The sequence below is a fragment of the Oncorhynchus mykiss genome, chromosome 27, assembly GCF_057628025.1.
Source record: "Oncorhynchus mykiss isolate SJ-2025 chromosome 27, ASM5762802v1, whole genome shotgun sequence".
In the NCBI taxonomy this organism is placed as follows: Eukaryota; Metazoa; Chordata; class Actinopteri; order Salmoniformes; family Salmonidae; genus Oncorhynchus; species Oncorhynchus mykiss.
In genome coordinates, this window is record NC_143048.1 from 47,763,872 (window position 1) to 47,783,019 (window position 19,148).

At 41.1% G+C, this 19,148-nt stretch overlaps 2 protein-coding genes across 6 annotated transcripts in view; one reads left to right on the top strand and one right to left on the bottom strand.

The window, feature by feature from the left end:
- rcbtb2 (regulator of chromosome condensation (RCC1) and BTB (POZ) domain containing protein 2) overlaps positions 1-8,051 on the bottom strand; it is a 40,850-nt gene extending 32,799 nt beyond the window's left edge. For 2 of the 4 annotated variants that reach the window (XM_090224032.1, XM_090224034.1), the window contains exons 1-2: positions 7,138-7,381; positions 3,205-3,334 (exon numbers count right to left, since the gene is read on the bottom strand). In XM_090224032.1, the coding sequence (XP_090080158.1) occupies positions 3,205-3,330 (126 nt within the window). In that variant the 5' untranslated portion in view covers positions 3,331-3,334; positions 7,138-7,381. Of the gene's footprint in view, positions 1-3,204; positions 3,335-7,137; positions 7,382-7,626 lie in introns of those variants that run through there. The other 2 variants (XM_090224033.1, XM_090224035.1) reach the window with 2 other exon arrangements.
- A 1,402-nt stretch (positions 8,052-9,453) lies between these two features.
- On the top strand, positions 9,454-18,499 carry cysltr2b (cysteinyl leukotriene receptor 2b). 2 transcript variants are annotated; one of them, XM_036965783.2, is made up of 2 exons: positions 9,454-9,693; positions 10,751-18,499. In XM_036965783.2, the coding sequence occupies exon 2, from the start codon at positions 10,781-10,783 to the stop codon at positions 12,014-12,016; it is 1,236 nt and encodes a 411-aa protein (XP_036821678.2). In that variant the 5' UTR covers positions 9,454-9,693; positions 10,751-10,780; the 3' UTR covers positions 12,017-18,499. The 2 variants fall into 2 exon arrangements, with proteins under 2 accessions (XP_036821678.2, XP_036821679.2); XM_036965784.2 differs by having other exon boundaries at positions 9,477-9,697.
- Positions 18,500-19,148: the final 649 nt, after the last annotated feature.

Below are 19,148 nucleotides of genomic sequence, written 5' to 3' on the forward strand. Positions count from 1 at the left end.
TACCCTGGTAGGTTGACTGATAACCTGAACCAGGTTGCAGCTACTGGTTACAGTTTGAAGCTTTTTCCTTGAGTGGGCAGCTTGATGATACCCAGTCAATATTTAAATCACCCAGAAAATATACCTCTCTGTTGATATCACATACATTATCAAGCATTTCACACACATTATCCAGATACTGACCGTTAACACTTGGTGGTCTATAGCAGCTTTCCACCAGAATGGGCTTTAGGTGAGGCAGATGAACCTGTAGCCATATGACTTCAACAGTATTTAACATGAGATCCTCTTTAATCTTTACAGGAATGTGGATCTGAATATATGAGAAACAGAAACACCTCCACCATTGAAATTCCTATATTTTTTTGTTGTTGTAAAAGTTTAGCCTGGGTGCCCACTTTTAAGTTTATAAAGACACTTGCTGACAAAAGTAAGTAGCATCATAGCCTGGGTGTAAACTGGGTCCTTTATTGAGAAAAACAAATGGAACAGTGTGTTAAGACACAGTCAGACATGAACAGAGGCTTTCAGATGGATCAAAAAACACAGGGCTTTACAATGGCTAAATATAGCCTCACTATCTGCTTGACCCAGTCTCTGGAACTATTGCTCGCTGACTGACCTCAGGCTGTCTCCCACACGGTATTCCCTATACGGCGCCTCGCAAACGTATCCTTTTACGAGGATTTCTTCACGTTTTACTGTGTTACAAAGTGGGATTCAAATGTTTATTTCTTGTGAACAATCTACACAAAATCCTCCAATGTGAAAGTGGAAGAAAATTATTATTTACTTTTTACATAAAAAAAAAAATAATGTAATTCTATAAACTAAAATATAGTCATTCCATGAGTATTCAGCCCCCTGGTTTTGGCAAGCCAAAATTAGTTCAGGAGGTAAAATGTGGCTCCACTAATCACCGAATAAGTTACACAAACTCTCTCAGTGTTAAAGAATAGGTGATGACATGATTTAGAAATGACTACACTAAGAAATTATCTTTATGTCCTGAATAGAAGGTGTTATATGTTTGGGGCAAATCCAACACAACACATCACTGAGTACCTCCTCATATTTTCAAGTATGGTGGTGGCTGCATCATGTTATGGGTATGCTTGTCATCAGCAAGGACTAGGGAGATCTTCAGGAAAAAAATAATGGAAAAGATCTTAGCACAGGCAAAATCCAAAAGGAAAACCTGGTTCAGTCTGCTTTCCACCAGACACTGGGAGATGAATTCACCATTCAGCAGGACAACAACCTAAAGCACAAGGCCTAATATATGTACTAGAGTTGCTTACCAAGACAATATTGAATGTTCCTAAGATGCCTAGTTACAGCTTTGACTTAAAATAAATTTAAAAAATAATAAAATAAAAATATACATTATTTTTTTATTTTTTTATTAATTGGCTTAAATCTCTCTATTTTTATTATTATTATTATTTATTTGTGTGTGTGTGTAACCTGTTGACAAAATAAGACAATTGAATCCCTTTGTAACACAATAACATGTGAAGAAATCCAAGGGGTCTGAAACATTTTGCAAGGCCCTGTATGTAGGGATTTGGCCCTGTATGTAGGGATTTGGCCCTGTATGTAGGGATTTGGCCCTGTATGTAGGGATTAGGCCCTGTATGTAGGGATTTGGCCCTGTATGTAGGGATTTGGCCCTGTATGTAGGGATTAGGCCCTGTATGTAGGGATTTGGCCCTGTATGTAGGGATTTGGCCCTGTATGTAGGGATTTGGCCCTGTATGTAGGGATTTGGCCCTGTATGTAGGGATTATGTAGGGATTTGGCCCTGTATGTAGGGATTTGGCCCTGTATGTAGGGATTTGGCCCTGTATGTAGGGATTAGGCCCTGTATGTAGGGATTTGGCCCTGTATGTAGGGATTATGTAGGGATTTGGCCCTGTATGTAGGGATTTGGCCCTGTATGTAGGGATTTGGCCCTGTATGTAGGGATTTGGCCCTGTATGTAGGGATTAGGCCCTGTATGTAGGGATTTGGCCCTGTATGTAGGGATTTGGCCCTGTATGTAGGGATTTGGCCCTGTATGTAGGGATTAGGCCCTGTATGTAGGGATTTGGCCCTGTATGTAGGGATTATGTAGGGATTTGGCCCTGTATGTAGGGATTTGGCCCTGTATGTAGGGATTTGGCCCTGTATGTAGGGATTAGGCCCTGTATGTAGGGATTTGGCGCTGTATGTAGGGATTCGGCCCTGTATGTAGGGATTTGGCCCTGTATGTAGGGATTTGGCCCTGTATGTAGGGATTTGGCCCTGTGTGTAGGGATTTGGCCCTGTATGTAGGGATTTGGCCCTGTATGTAGGGAATAAGGTGCCATTTGGAGTGTTCTGCCTCAGTGTGACAAACAACATGGCCTCTATTTCTAGCCACATATCACTCTGAGGATGCTGCTGATTACTCAGTCAGGCCTAGCCTATACGTTGTCACAAGTAGCCTACTAGGTCTTGTCTAAGTACTAAACACAATTATTTCATATTTCATCACTAGCTTTAAGCACCAGCTGTCAGAGCAGCTCACAGATTACTGCACCTGTACATAGCCCATCTATAATTTAGCCCAAACAACTACCTCTTTCCCTACTGTATTTATTTTATTTATTTATTTTGCACCCCATTATTTTTATTTCTACTTTGCACATTCTTCCACTGCAAATCTACCATTCCAGTGTTTTACTTGCTATATTGTATTTACTTTGCCACCATGGCCTTTTTTTGCCGTTACCTCCCTTATCTCACCTCATTTGCTCACATCGTATATAGACTTGTTTATACTGTATTATTGACTGTATGTTTGTTTTACTCCATGTGTAACTCTGTGTCGTTGTTTGTGTCGAACTGCTTTGCTTTATCTTGGCCAGGTCGCAATTGTAAATGAGAACTTGTTCTCAACTTGCCTACCTGGTTAAATAAAGGTGAAATAAAATAAAATAAACACTAGGCCTAACACCTATCGGACCGTGTTAGAATATAACTTTGAGCTTGTCTATTACATAGTAGTAGTATATCCGAGTCCCAAATTGCACCCTATTCCCTACATCGTGCACTACTTTTGACCAGAGCCCCATGAAACCCTATGTCAAAAGTAGTGAACTATATTGGGACTACGGTACCATTTGGGAAGTAACCCATGTCCCCTGCTGCTGAGTCAGACGGGGCCCCTACAGTGCGTACCTCATCGTTGACGGTGACATAGAGGGCTTCGTTGGCAGCGCTGCCGAACACACAGGCCTGTCGTATCAGACGCAGTTCCTCTGGAGGCAGGAGAGCAAACACTGGCCACTTCCCCACGTCCAGCATAATACTACTCAACAAGGACAAACAGGCAGAAACGTCAGGGTAGCATCGAGCATACTACTACAACAACTACTACTACTACTACTACAACAACTACTACTACTACTACTACTACTACTACTACTACTACTACTACTACTCAACTAGGACAAACAGGCAGAAACGTCAGGGTAGCATCGAGCATACTACTACTACAACTACTACTACTACTACTCAACTAGGGCAAACAGGCAGAAACGTCAGGGTAGCATCGAGCATACTACTACTACAACTACTACTACTACTACTACTACTACTACAACTACTCAACTAGGACAAACAGGCAGAAACGTCAGGGTAGCATCGAGCATACTACTACTACTACTACTACTACTACTACTACTACTACTACTACTCAACTAGGGCAAACGGGCAGAAACGTCAGGGTAGCATCGAGCATACTACTACTACTACTACTACTACTACTACTACTACTACAAACAGGCAGAAACGTCAGGGTAGCATCGAGCATACTACTACTACAACTACTACTACTACTACTACTACTACTACTACTACTCAACTAGGGCAAACGGGCAGAAACGTCAGGGTAGCATCGAGCATACTACTACTACTACTACTACTACTACTACTACTACTACTACTACTACTACTACTACAAACAGGCAGAAACGTCAGGGTAGCATCGAGCATACTACTACTACTACTACTACTACTACTACTACTACTACTACTACTACTCAACTAGGACAAACAGGCAGAAACGTCAGGGTAGCATCGAGCATACTACTACTACAACTACTACTACTACTACTACTACTACTACTACTACTACTACTCAACTAGGGCAAACGGGCAGAAACGTCAGGGTAGCATCGAGCATACTACTACTACTACTACTACTACTACTACTACTACTACTACTACTACTCAACTAGGGCAAACGGGCAGAAACGTCAGGGTAGCATCGAGCATACTACTACTACTACTACTACTACTACTACTACTACTACAAACAGGCAGAAACGTCAGGGTAGCATCGAGCATACTACTACTACAACTACTACTACTACTACTACTACTACTCAACTAGGGCAAACAGACAGAAACGTCAGGGTAGCATCGAGCATACTACTACTACAACTACTACTACTACTACTACTACTACTCAACTAGGGCAAACAGGCAGAAACGTCAGGGTAGCATCGAGCATACTACTACTACTACTACTACTACTACTACTCAACTAGGGCAAACAGGCAGAAACGTCAGGGTAGCATCGAGCATACTACTACTACAACTACTACTACTACTACTCAACTAGGGCAAACAGGCAGAAACGTCAGGGTAGCATCGAGCATACTACTACTACAACTACTACTACTACTACTACTACTACTACTACTACTACTCAACTAGGGCAAACAGGCAGAAACGTCAGGGTAGCATCGAGCATACTACTACTACAACTACTACTACTACTACTACTACTCAACTAGGGGGAATTCCAAAAATGAACAGAAAGTTATTCCCATGGATTTATCAAGTATCATAAGTGTCCGTTTAGAGTGAGTGAGGAGAGTTTCAGAGTATAAATGGTCCATCAAACGGCACCTTATTTGCTCCACTGATAACAGTCTGAAAGAAGTCACTGTAAAAAACATTTTTTTTTTAAAAAAGGTCAAGTCTGGACAAGCCAGAATGTTGAATAGAATATTTAAACACGTACTTCCCCGGGTGTCTGTCCTTTTTTGGCGGTAGGAGGTGGAGATATAGTAACCATAGGAAAAGTGTGCTGGTAGGTTCTGTTGCTTGTATTTCTCATCTCCTGGCGGATTTCACAACGCACAATATGTAAACAATATCTGAATGTGACCGAACGTTGTCAGCCGTAACGCGTTTCCCTCGCTATCAGCTGGAAGTGCTAGTAAACTTCGCCAGATGATTGCGCGGGACAACTTTAGGTCTGTGCTTCGGTTAAATTGGGAAATATTAACATATTGTGTAAATCATGTGTGCAAATTCCTCAAGCATTGAAAATGCAAACCAGAAATACCTTTACGGGAAAAGATTGCAGTCAGAGAGCAGTATAACTGCAGTATAACTCCAATTAGTGGAATATACCGCTTCCAAAATAAGTTTTTTTTACTGCAGTATAATAAAGTTAATAATAAGTAAGTATAATAAGTATAGTAAGTATGGCAAGTATAATAAGTATAATAAGTATAGTAAGTATATTAAGTATAATAAGTATAATAAGTATAATAAGTATAGTAAGAATAGTAAGTATAATAAGTATAATAAGTATAGTAAGTATAGTAAGTATAGTAAGTATATTAAGTATATTAAGTATAGTAAGTATAATAAGTATAGTAAGTATAATAAGTATAATAAGTATAATAAGTATATTAAGTATAGTAAGTATAATAAGTATAATAAGTATAATAAGTATATTAAGTATAGTAAGTATAGTAAGTATATTAAGTATAATAAGTATAATAAGTATATTAAGTATAATAAGTATAATAAGTATAATAAGTATAGTAAGTATATTAAGTATAATAAGTATAATAAGTATATTAAGTATAGTAAGTATAGTAAGTATAATAAGTATAGTTAAGTATAGTAAGTATAGTAAGTATAATAAGTATAATAAGTATATTAAGTATAGTAAGTATAATAAGTATAATAAGTATATTAAGTATAGTAAGTATAATAAGTATAATAATAATAATAAATGTATAATTCTGCAATTACTGCATCCAAAATACCACAGTCACCTGAAGTTACAGCACTTTTAATTCAGTTTCAAAACAGCAATCTTTTTGTACGGATAAAAACCAACATTTTTATTTAACCTGTATTTTTTATCAGGGAGTCATACCGAGACTACGGTATTTTTTGATTTATTTATTACATTTGAGCTCTGAAATACAGACCAGCACACTGAAATACGGTTTAAGAACACTACTGTGTGGCTATTTTGTCTCAGATTACCTCCTACATAAAAAAAGGGTCAAAAATCATCAGACAACAAGTAAAGTACATTCAAATGAAGTTTATTCAACAGTCTGACTTGTGATTGAACTGTTCACAAATGGGAAGCCTGTTAAGAGACGAGAGAGAGAAAGACAGAGAGAAAGACAAAGACAGAGAGAGAGAAATTAAGAAAGAGAGACAGACAGAGAGACAGACAGAAAGAAAGAGAAAGACAGAGAGAAAGACAAAGAGAAAGACAAAGAGAGAGAGAAAGACACAGACAGAAAGAGAGACAGACAAAGAGAGACAGACAGAAAGAAAGAGAGAAAGACAGAGAGAAAGACAGAGAGACAGGCAGACAGAAAGAGAGAGACAGACAGAAAGAGAGAGAGGAGTCTTCCACTCTCGGATTCATAGTGGCTACCTATTCCCTGTGTTTACGTCGGGCTTTCCAGTTTGCCCACTCTTGTCGCCTCTCAAGTCCATCGTAAATCTTTTTGAGAGTTTATCCCCTACGCTAAGCTAGTGAGACCAAAGATAGTACAGTAGGAGGTATGAAGATAAGCAGGAACTGACACCCCCCGAGTCACACTTGTAGGCGATGTCATGGCGACGTTGGCTAGCTAAGATCATGCGCAGACACACGTCATTTAGAAACTGTAGTGGCTAAGTTAACGCCAAAAAACAAAACACACAAAATTGCTTAGTTATTGAATGTCATTGTAGATGTTTATACTATGACTGACTGACTGACTCCAACGTAAACAAGACTCGGATAACGTTACCCGAAGATGTTTTCTAAAGTAGCGTACGCTAGCTAGCATAGCTTACCCCGGCGTTGTTGTGCTATTCGTCAACGATGTCGTCGGTTCAGACGGTGATGTCGGCGACTCCCTAACATTTTCATATGGCAAATCGAGTTAAAAAGCGATCACATTTCTGGAAGACAGAGGATTGCGTGCCAACCAACCGTGACAATACAGTGCGGATCCCTTCTCTAGCCGAGGAAGCTGCTTGGCTATTCAGTAGAGATGTGCAGTTCACGAACGACTCTTTTTTTTACTGATTCAAGAGTGATGATTCATTTTCCCGAGTGACTCAATCATTTTAGTTGTTCGTTTGACCTGCTGTCAGGCCTCAATTAAATCATACAACAGGATAAATACGCACTCCACCGGAAAAATAAAACACGAAGAAAAAAGTAAATAAAACATGTTTTGAGCTGATAATTGATCACATGGTGCAACAATGGATGCAATTCATGTATTATTGAATGTTATGGACACAGCTTTGTGGAACCAAAATATACACTAAACATACCTCCCGTTGTCAACGAACTCGAGAACGAATCGTTTGGGGTGTTGCAGTTGGAACCATAATCACCTTCATAGCAGTCAGGCAATGACTTCCACCAAGAGTCGTTCGCAAACTAGTCCGGCTGCTGACACAACTAGACCTTGTTTCAAATGTATCAACAAATACATGTACATTGTTTATTAACGCACACTTTTACAAGTCTCAGTCACAAATAACAGATCCAATAAACCCCTTGTGGTGAACGAGAGACTTGTAAAATCATGACGAATTTCCAGTTCATTATTCACCGGTAGAGAGTCCTGCGTGCCCTATGCATTATTTTCTCAAATGAACGAAATGAGTCGAAAGATTCGTTCTTTTGACTGAATGAGTCGACAAGATCAGTCAGTAAAAAGGTCCGAACGTCCCATCACTACTATTCAGACAGTACAAGTTGACTGCCGAGTTCATATCTTCCTCGATGGGGGCGTTCTCGTTCGTGTTACATTCAAGCACATCCGTCCTGCGCATTCGTCAGCAAGATGTGATTGATGGGCACACTGCTACAGGATGATTTGAAATCATTCCTTTCCAGTAGCCTAAAATATGTTTTTTTTTAGATGTAGACAATACGATTTTAAGGGGGCTGCTTTGTAGCCACCGCACCTCCACCCTTGTAAAACATATTTTGGAAGCTATAGATAATAGAAATGCATTTATTAATGTCTACATTCGTTTTCGCCACGTCTATTCTATTACAGACACTTAAATGCATACTTTAACATTGATGTGAGCTAAACATAATATCAAACATTTTTCCTTAAAGTATAATTTTTTTAGAGAGTACTAATGTTACCGTCCCCACGACAACAAAACCATACTTAAATACATTTAATTTAGTCCTTGAAACGTTGAAAATTGAAATACTGTAAAATTCCATTCATTCCCATGGAGGACTGTTCCTACTGGGGAGTACCCATATGGCCGACTAGTGACTTCAAAGCCTCTTAATTGCCAATACACAGCATCCACTATCCAGGGTTTATATACACCGTAGCCTAAAATACATGTCAGTGAAGGGTTAATTGAGAGATATTTACAGTATATTTAAGATAAGAGAATCTTGGCACAATCTTTTTTTTCTTCCCTTTTGGTACCCATAACATAATAGATTTACCTTTTAAGTAAACATTACATAATATATTTCACCCCTGCCTTACATTAATTGATTACTAGAATATCTAAATGTCCAATAATCAATTTTTTGGTTACCTAAAGGGGGAAAAAATAAAATGTACCCAAGATATGATCTGCAAGCCATAGGTTTGTGTTTCTCAGTAACAAGTGCACAAATATGTCATTTAAGCTACTGGAAAGGAAGGACTTCTCAAGTAAAAAGTCTATGCTCCGTATAGGCCTAACATCAGGGATTTTCATCTGGTTGTTTACTTTGGATCGATGGATGTGTATGAATAGATTTTTTTCCCATCCTTAGCAAATCTCTGAGGACAACGGTCTACTGTACACTGTGTGCAGAGAATGTCTCCGACTGTAGTCATAAACCAGCCACCAGAGTTTATAATAATAACAATTAATTGAATTATTGACTGATTTGTTGTTGCAGAAAAAGTATTTGTCTCACCAACAAATAAACAAAGTTTTGAAAATGGAAAGTCAATAGGCAAGTGTTTATGAATGCAGAAATACAGGCCATACAGACACACGTTTAGACACATTCTCTTGACTTAGTGTCTGGCGACTAGGAATGCAGGGGGGGGGGGGGGGGGGGGGGCTATACAGGCGTCTTTTTTCAATTTCATCTTTAAAAGGACACATGTAGCTTTACTGGAAGAGCCAAACTAAATGGGCGGGGTGAACGACAACATATTATTAAACTACCAACCGGGGAGACAGAAAGTCAAGTGCATCTAGGGTTGATCCTGCAAACAACAGTCCTCAGCTCAGCCTACTCCACTCTGGAATGAAGTCTCGCTGTGGCAGTACACCCCTGGATCTGAGATGAACAGCTGCTGATCGTCAATACAGTGTTGACTGAAAAGTCAGGGTGCTTCTCATCATTAGTATATCACAGTAGGTACAAATCAAATCATGGTCATTTTTTTTTTGGTTTTAAGATTGATTGTTGTTGCAGCTTATGGCTGTGTTTTGACATTTGCTACAGAATGTGTTGTACAATGTGTATGGAAGATTATTAAGAAAATGCACACACAAAGTGTTGAGTATTTAAAGCTTCTAAATGCTGCGTTATGTATGGGACAATTCTTACAATATTGAGAGTCCATGGGATGGTGGTGTGAAGTATTTTGGCAGGTAACAGCCTCCTCAAATGTATAGCAGAAATTATTTACACTCAGGCCATTTGGCTTTTAACAAATCTCCTGACCAGGTTTACCATTTTTAGTTATTGTTCTGCTATTATTCTTTTTTTTAAATTTTACTTAAGGGTTATAGTTAATCACTCTCTTCTCCCACTATTTCTCGTTCTCTCAGTTGTTATTGTTAAGATTTTTTTCCTTATCACAAGTGAAAGCACGTTTACAGTGCAGGGCAAGAGAGGACTGTGGTATTTGAGAATGTTTGACTTTGGAGAAGCAAAACTCAATTGCGGCCCCAGACGATGTGGTAGATCAGTGATAACTGAACAGGTTTGGGGGTTTCTATTACTATTCTATTACTATTGAGGGTAGTGTGTCATCAGGATGAAAGGAAATGGTATTTAGAAGTCTAAAAAAAAGTATCGTGACAACCACAGATATGAGGAAAGGCTTTGAAACACTCTTGTAGTCTGAAAGCGGATCGAGTGAGTTTGAAACGTGCTTGTTGCACTCCAGAAACTTCCATGTGAATTCTTTCACCCGCCCGCGAAGGAACACTTCCTGCTGCTGTGTAACTGTTGTCATCACAATCTTGATTTCACTTTTTTTTCTCCCCCCTCCGCCCATTACTTCACTCTCTTTTTTTGTGTGGACTCAAGGAATAGTGCATGTAGCAACAACTAATGGGGATCCTAATAAACTGATCTCTCACTCTGCCTCTTTCTCTCTCTCTCTCTGCCTCGCTCTCTCTCTCTCTCTCTCTCTCTCTCTCTCTCTCCCTGCCTATTTCTCTTTATTTCTCCATGTTGTAGGAGCACTCTAAAGTGAATAAATCAGTCATCATGGAAGATGGAAACTTGTCCTCTGACTGCTCCATCAGCATGTTCAAACACAGAGTCTACCCACCAATATACCTAGTTATCTTCCTCCTCGGCCTCACCTTCAACCTCGTCTCCCTCTGCTTCTTCGTCAGTGTCTGGAGGAGTAAGAAAAAGTTTACTCCCGTCAACCTGTACATGGTCAACCTGCTGGTGTCAGACTTGATGCTGGTGTGCTCCCTGCCACTCCGGGCCTTCTACTACTACATGGAATCTAGCTGGGTGTTTGGAGACATCGCCTGTCGTGTTATGTCCTACATCTTCTACATCAACATGTACGGGAGCATCTACTTCCTCACGGTGCTGAGTGTGGTTCGTTTTGTGGCAATCACCCAGCCGTACAGGTATATGAGCATGCAGAATAGCCGTAATTCCTGGCTGGTGTGTATATTGGTCTGGCTGCTGGTGTCGCTAGCCTCCATCCCTATGCTGACTTCAGGGACCGTCATAGATGCTTATGGTAGAACCAGGTGCTTGGAGCTTAATCCAGAATACAAGCTCATTCACATCCGCACACTGATCATAGCCAACCATGCCACCTTACTTCTGGGCTTCATCGTGCCCTTTGCAGTGATCTCTATCTGTTACATCTTTGTGGTGCGTAGCCTGCTGAAGCTGAGGAAGGTTGAAGGAAGGCCGAAATCCCAATACAAGAAGTCCATGTCCCTGGTTGTAATAGTCCTTAGCATCTTCCTAGTGTGTTTCCTGCCCTACCACGTCATGCGGACTGTCTTCCTGGAAGCTGAGATGCAGATGAGGGATAAAGGGTATGGAGATTCCTGTAGGTACATAGAGCGTGTACGTAAAGCAGCTGTTCTCACTTTGTGTCTGGCTGCGATGAACAGCTGCTTGGACCCACTTCTTTATTTCTTCGTTGGAGAGAACTTCAGGGTTTTCTGTCAGGGTGCTTACAAAGAGACGGAGGCAAAGTCACTGGCTAAGACAGAGGGAAAGAGGAAGGGTCTGACATCAGGGCTACAGGAAGGAACACGTCCGACAACAGAGCTACAGGAAGGAACACGTCTGACATCAGAGCTACAGGAAGGAACACGTCCGACAACAGAGCTACAGGAAGGGACACATCCGACATCAGAGCTACAGGAAGGAACACGTCCGACAACAGAGCTACAGGAAGGGACACATCCGACATCAGAGCTACAGGAACGAAACGCTCCAAACAGCTCCAGACCTGATAGTTAGCCTGGGACAGGTTGGAAGTGAAATATGACTATATTTGATGGCTTTGAGAAGAAACTCTAGAGATGGTTATTTTCTGCTGACAACCCTAGAAGACAATATACAGCTAGGTATATCAATACAAATGATGTGTCCCATTGTGTTTGTGTATCCAGTCCCCTCATCATTCATTTTTTAAAATCTAATTGTTGTTGGCCTAACAGGTTTACTATCAGAATATTCTGTGACTTGTCCAAGCCTGAACCGTTGCAATATATAACATTTACCTTAGTCATGTTCAAACAGCAACTTCTGGAGAAACCAGACACACCCACCATACAGACCGACAGGATTGGACAGCTCTGTAGGTTCTGAATGGAAAGCACCAATCAGCATGAATGAGTGATAAAGTAGAGGTCACATCAAACAAAAACTTTATTTGTCGCATGCGCCGAATACAACAAGTGTAGACCTTACAGTGAAATGCTGAATACAACAGGTGTAGTAGACCTTACAGTGAAATGCTGAATACAACAGGTGTAGTAGACCTTACCGTGAAATGCTGAATACAACAAGTGTTGACCTTACCGTGAAATGCTTACTGACCAGCCCTCTTCTTGAACTGTAGTGTTAAGTTTAAAAAATATTTACCAAGTAGACTAAAATAAAAAAGTTATAATAAAAAGTAACACAATAAGAATGACAATAACGAGGCTATATACAGGGGGTACCGGTACAGAGTCAATGTGGAGGCTATATACAGGGGGTACCGGTACAGAGTCAATGTGGAGGCTATATACAGGGGGTACCGGTACAGAGTCAATGTGGAGGTTATATACAGGGGGTACCGGTACAGAGTCAATGTGGAGGTTATATACAGGGGGTACCGGTACAGAGTCAATGTGGAGGTTATATACAGGGGGCACCGGTACAGAGTCAATGTGGAGGCTATATACAGGGGGTACCGGTACAGAGTCAGTGTGGAAGCTATATACAGGGGGTACCGGTACAGAGTCAGTGTGGAAGCTATATACAGGGGTCACCGGTACCGAGTCAGTGTGCGGGGATACAGGTTAGTCGAGGTAATTTGTACATGTAGGTGGGAGTGAAGTGACTATGCATAGATAATAAACAGCGAGTAGCAGCAGTGTACAAAAAAGGAGGTTGGCAGTTGTTTTAATTGTTCAGCAGTCTTATGGCTTGGGGGTAGAAGCTGTTGAGGAGCCTTTTGGCCGGCCCTAGACTTGGCACTCCGGGTGCTTGTCATGCGGTAGCAGAGAGAACAGTCTATAACTTGGGTGACTGGAGTCTCTGACAATTTTATGGGCTTTCCTCTGACACCACCTATTGTATAGGTCCTGGATGGCAGGAAGCATGGCCCCAGTGATGTACTGGGCCGTTCGCACTACCCTCTGTAGCGACATACGGTCGAATGCAGAGCAGTTGCCATACCAGGCAGTGATGCAACCGGTCAGGATGCTCTCGATGGTGCAGCTGTAGAACCTTTTGAGGATCTGGGGACCCATGCCAAATCTTTTTAGTCTACTGATGGGGAATAAGCATTGTTGCACCCTCTTCACGACTGTGTTGATATGTTTGGACCATGATAGTTCATTGATGTGGAGATCAAGGAACTTGAAACACTCCACTACAGCCCTGTTGATGTTAATGGGGGACTGTTTGGCCCGCCTTTTCCTGTAGTCCACGATGAGCTCCTTTGTCTTGCTCACATTGAGGGAGATTTTGTTGTCATGGCACCACACTACAAATTATTTGACCTCCTCCTTATAGGCCGTCTCATCGTTGTCGGTGATCAGGCCTACCACTGTTTTGTCGTCAGCAAACTTAACGATGGTGTTGGAGTCGTGTTTGGCCATGCAGTCGTGGGTCAACAGGGAATACAGGAGGGGGCTAAGTACACACCCCTGAGGGGCTCCAGTGTTAAGGATCAGCGTTACCTACTCTTACCACCTGGGGGCGGCCCATCAGGAAGTCCAGGATCTACTTGCAGAGGGAGGTGTTTAGTCCCAGAGTCCTTAGCTTAGTGATGAGCTTCTTGGGCACTATAGTGTTGAACGCTGAGCTGTAGTCAATGAACAGCATTCTCACATAGATGTTCCTTTTGTCCAGGTGAGAAAGGGCAGTGTGAAGTGCGATTGAGATTGCATCATCTGTGGATCTGTTGGGGCGGTATGCAAATTGGAGAATGCTGTTGATGTGAGCCATGATCAGCCTTTTAAAGCACTTAATGGCTACTGACGTGAGCGCCACAGGGCGGTAATCATTTAGGCAGGTTACCTTCGCTTCCTTGGGCACAGGGACTATGTTGGTCTGCTTGAAACATGTAGGTATTACAGACTTGGTCAGGGAGAGATTGAAAATGTCAGTGAAGACACTTGACAGTTGGTCCACGCATGCTTTGAGTACACATCCTGGTAATCCGTCTGGCCCAGCGGCTTTGTGAATGTTGACCTGTTTCAAGGTTTTGTTCACATCGGCTACCGAGAGCATTATCACACAGTCCTCCAGAACAGCTGGTGCTCTCGTCCATGCTTCAGTGTTGCTTTCCTCGAAGTGAGCATAAAAGGAATTTAGCTTGTCTAGTAGGCTTGCGTCACTGGGCAGCTCGCGTCTGGGTTTCTCTTTGTAATCCGTAATAGTTTTCAGGCCCTGCCACATCCAACGAGCGTCAGAGCCAGTGTACTAGGATTCAATCTTAGTCCTGTATTGACGCTTTGATTGTTGGATGGTTCGTTGAGGGCATAGCGGGATTTCTTATAAGCATCCGGATTAGTCTCCCGCACCTTGAAAGCGGCAGCTCTAGCTTCTTGCTTGATGCGGATGTTTCCTGTAATCCATGGCTTCTGGTTGGGATATGTACGTACAGTCACTGTGGGGACGACGTTGTCGATGCACTTACTGATGAAGCCGATGACTGAGGTGGTGTACTTCTCAATGTCATTGGATGAATCCCAGAACATATTCCAGTCTGTGCAAAACAGTCCTGTAGCGTAGCATCCGTATCATCTGACCACTTCCGTATTGAGCGAGTTACTGGTACTTCCTGCTTTAGTTGTTGCTTGTCAGCAGGGATCAGGAGGATAGAATTATGGTCCGATTTGCCAAATGGAGGGTGAGGGAGAGCTTTGTATGCATCTCTGTGTGTGGAGGAAAGGTGGTCTAGGATTTTTTTTATCTGGTTGCACATGTGACATTTTGGTAAAAATTTGGTAAAACTGATTTAAGTCTGCCTGCATTAAAGTCCCCGGCCACTAGGAGTGCCGCTTCTAGGTGAGCATTTTCTTCTTTGCTTATGGACTTATAGAGTTGGTTGAGAGCGGTCTTAGTGCCAGCATCGTTCTGTGGTGGTAAATAGACGGCTACGAATAATATACATGAGAACGCTCTTGGTAGATAGTGTGGTCTACAGCTTGTCATGAGGTACTCTACCTCAGGCAAGCCATACCTCGAGACTTCTTTTACTTAATATTAGACATCGCGCATCAGCTGTTATTGACAAATAGACACCCCCACCCCTCATCTTACCAGAGGTAGCGTCTCTGTTCTGCCGGTGCATGGAAAATCCCGCAAGCTCTATATTATCCGTATCGTCATTCAGCCACGTCTCGGTAAAACATAAGACGTTGCCGTTTTTGATGTGCCGTTGGTAGGATAATCTTAACCGCAGGTCATCAGTTTAGTTTCCAATGATTGCACGATAGCAAGAAGAACTGAATGGCAATGAGAGTTTTCTCACTCGCCTACGGATTCTCAGAAGGCTGCCCGATCTGCACCCGCTTTTCCTGTGTCTTTTCTTCACGCAAAAGGCGTGGATCTGGCCCTGTTCCAGTGAAAGGCGTGGGTCTGGCCCTGTTCCAGTGAGAGCAGGATATCCTTCTCGTCAGACTCGATAAAGGGAAAAGTTTCTTCCAGTTCGCGGTGAGTCATCGTTGTTCTCATGTCCAGAAGTTATTTTCTGGCATAAGAGACAGTCGCAGCAACATTATGTACACAATAAGTAAAAAAAAATATTTGTGAGTTTTTACTGCTATTCAGTGTTATTACCCCCTAATGCAGTACAGGGTCTGTGGAATATGAGTCACTGTTGATAATGAATCTATTAGAGGTGAACTATGGCCATCCATTGATGATGAATCTATTAGATGTGAACTATGGCCATCCATTTTAGGGATTCATATTTTACTGGAAATCTAGTAAATATTTATACCGGGAATAATTATAGTTGATCCGCAAGAGTCCTGGGAAATACCGCAAAAACAGGAAGTGCACATTTAAATAATTTAAAACCGAGGCATAGTCACAACATTAAAATCCATCCGTTTACATGCCGGGCTTAGCCACCATCTATTTGTGAACGTTTATACCGTGCTGACACAGTTGAGCCACAGTCGGATTATTGCATTCGAGACCTGTGTAAAATTGCCTCTTGTGTTATGTTTATTTTTGTCTGCATAAATAATGACAGAGGGCTCAGGACTTTGTAAAAAAAAACAAAAAACGATGATACATTTATCTTAGAAAATGAACTTCCAGGCCTAAATGAAGTGCAGTAACAGTGTATATGCCAGGCTATGACAATAGCCTAACAAATAATAAAATATATTATACCATGGCATTGTTGTATATTATTTTCCGATTGGCTTGAAGGGGATTCTAGAGCGTGCATTATGTCCCTTTATAAACTGGGTGGCGAGAGCCCTGAATGCTGATTGCCTGACAGCCGTGGTATATCAGACCGTATACCACGGATATTACTGCTCTAATTACCTTGATAACTCGTTTATAATAGCACTAAGGCACCTCGGCGAAGGCTGTATCCAGGTGTTGCGTTGTGCTTAACAGCCCTTAGCTTTGGTATTGTAATGGCTCGATCTTATAAACCAAGGGTCGTTACAGTTTTTTGGCCATATACCCCTACCACGGTATATTTGGAATTCAATGGCTATTACTTCATTTTTTACAAGTTTTGTTTGAGCTGCTTTTTGAAAGCAAAAGTCGAATTGAAAACCCTATTTGTTTTGTTTAATTTTATTTTCATAATAGCAAACTAGGACGGATAGTTTGGTCAACTAAACTAGCAAGTCTGTATGGTTACCACGGCAACGACTGTAGCTATCTAGTAGACTTGCTAGCTACTTCAGTGGATGTTGAACACATTTCTAGTGGCAAATGTGTTCAATTATAGCCATGGTTTTAAAGGGATAGGACGTTATGCTTCTGTGGAAAATAATCAAACTCAGTAGGAAGCAGGTGCAGAAGGAGCGTTTGATACAAGGTACAAAAAAAGAGACCAAAACAGGAGACGCGAACTGAACATGAAAACAAACCAACACTGTCTGATGACTGAGGCTACAGAGGGATAAATAAAGAGAAGATAATCAAGGTGATGATGAAGTCCAGGTGTGCGTAATAATGGTTGCCAGGGCCGGTGGTAAGTTGAATATCCCTTACATACAATATTCTTTTGAATAACAAACACATTACAGGTGAAAAGAGCCTACAGTAACACATAATGGCCCATCTGGGATGTTTATGAGGGGGATTTGAGTGTGTAACATTGGGCTAGGGAACTTGTAGCTTCTCTCTAAGTGCGCGTTCGCAAAAAACATAAGAGCGCTGATGGACTCTGATCTCAGACGATTTCGTAGCTTGGTGACAAACTGTCCACCGATATAAGGTCCTTTCTGCCTCCAAGATGTCGCCTTTATGGTGGGAAGTGCCTTAACCAGCTGTTGGAGGTGTCCCGATCTTTATTTGTTGCATCAAACAATACCAGTTCCTTACATAGCAGCGGGAAGAAGGGATACTGAAAAATATTATATATATTGTTTTATGGAGAACTTTTTTTATAATCTCACAAAAGTAGTACACTGGGTCTTTACACGTTCTGTATTAGTAGATCTATAGCTGTCTGTAGCACAGGCAAGTTATTATTTATAAAGAATGTGATCCTTGGAGAATCTTGTGCATGTCATCACTTCTCTCCCATGTCAGGGAGGGGGGGGGGGGGGTCAGTTGTCATGGAGATCACTTGTTGTACGTTTTTGGCCTCCCCTTGTGCACTTCAAGATGCTCCCTACACAGTTTAAATTACTCAAAGGTTAAACTACATAAAATATTCCAAGGGACCTCACCACTGTGAAAGAGGTGCAATCAGGATGAGGGGACGTTGACCCAATGATTTTGGACATGTCCATAGTTACATGCTTACTGGGCTTATCTAAAGCCTTAGATAAGAGTCATAGTCTCAGAGCCATTGATCACTCTATTTGGCTACAGTTGGTGGGAATTACCAGGAAGGGAAGACTGTCTCTCTTATTAGCCAAAAGGCTCATATTGTAAATTTGGAAATTGGAGACTGTACCTACCTTTGAAATGTGGTTACGGGATTTAGGGAATGTAATACATATGGAGAAGATTCGATACAACACCTCCAATAGAAGTCCAATGTTATAAAAATAAATATTTCAGCCGATACTGGTTAAATGGTCTCTTCCCCCTTCATGATGATCTGCTGCTACTGTGTATCATACACCACTGAATATGTACTTGTACAATATTTGTATCTCCGTCTTCTTTTTTTCTGTTGGAAAATAATAAACATATTAAAATAATAATCATATTAAAATAATAAACATATTAAAATAATAATCATATTAAAATAATAAACATTAAAATATTTATCATATTAAAATAATAAACCAATTCAAATAATTAACATATTAAAATAATTAACATATTCAAATAATTAACATATTCAAATAATTAACATCATCATAATAAACGCCATCTTTCGGGGCCTGCTCTTACAGGGCTTTATTTAGGTCCTACAGGGCTTTATTCAGCTCCTACAGGGCTTTATTCAGCTCCTACAGGTCTATAGGGCTCTCTGACTCTGCATCTTCCTCCTTGGCCTCGAATAGCAGGTCTTCGACAAGGCCATTTGCTGCGATGGCATACTGAAGACGTCGTCGGGTAGTTTGCTCAGAACAGATGGATTCAGGAGGTACCTGTAAATATAAAAAAAAAATACGACGAAATCACTTTCACATAGGTACTGGCATAGTCTGATGATTTACCGAAGATAGAATCATAGGCAATCGTTGTAGCCTAAACTATGAGTGTTTTAATAATA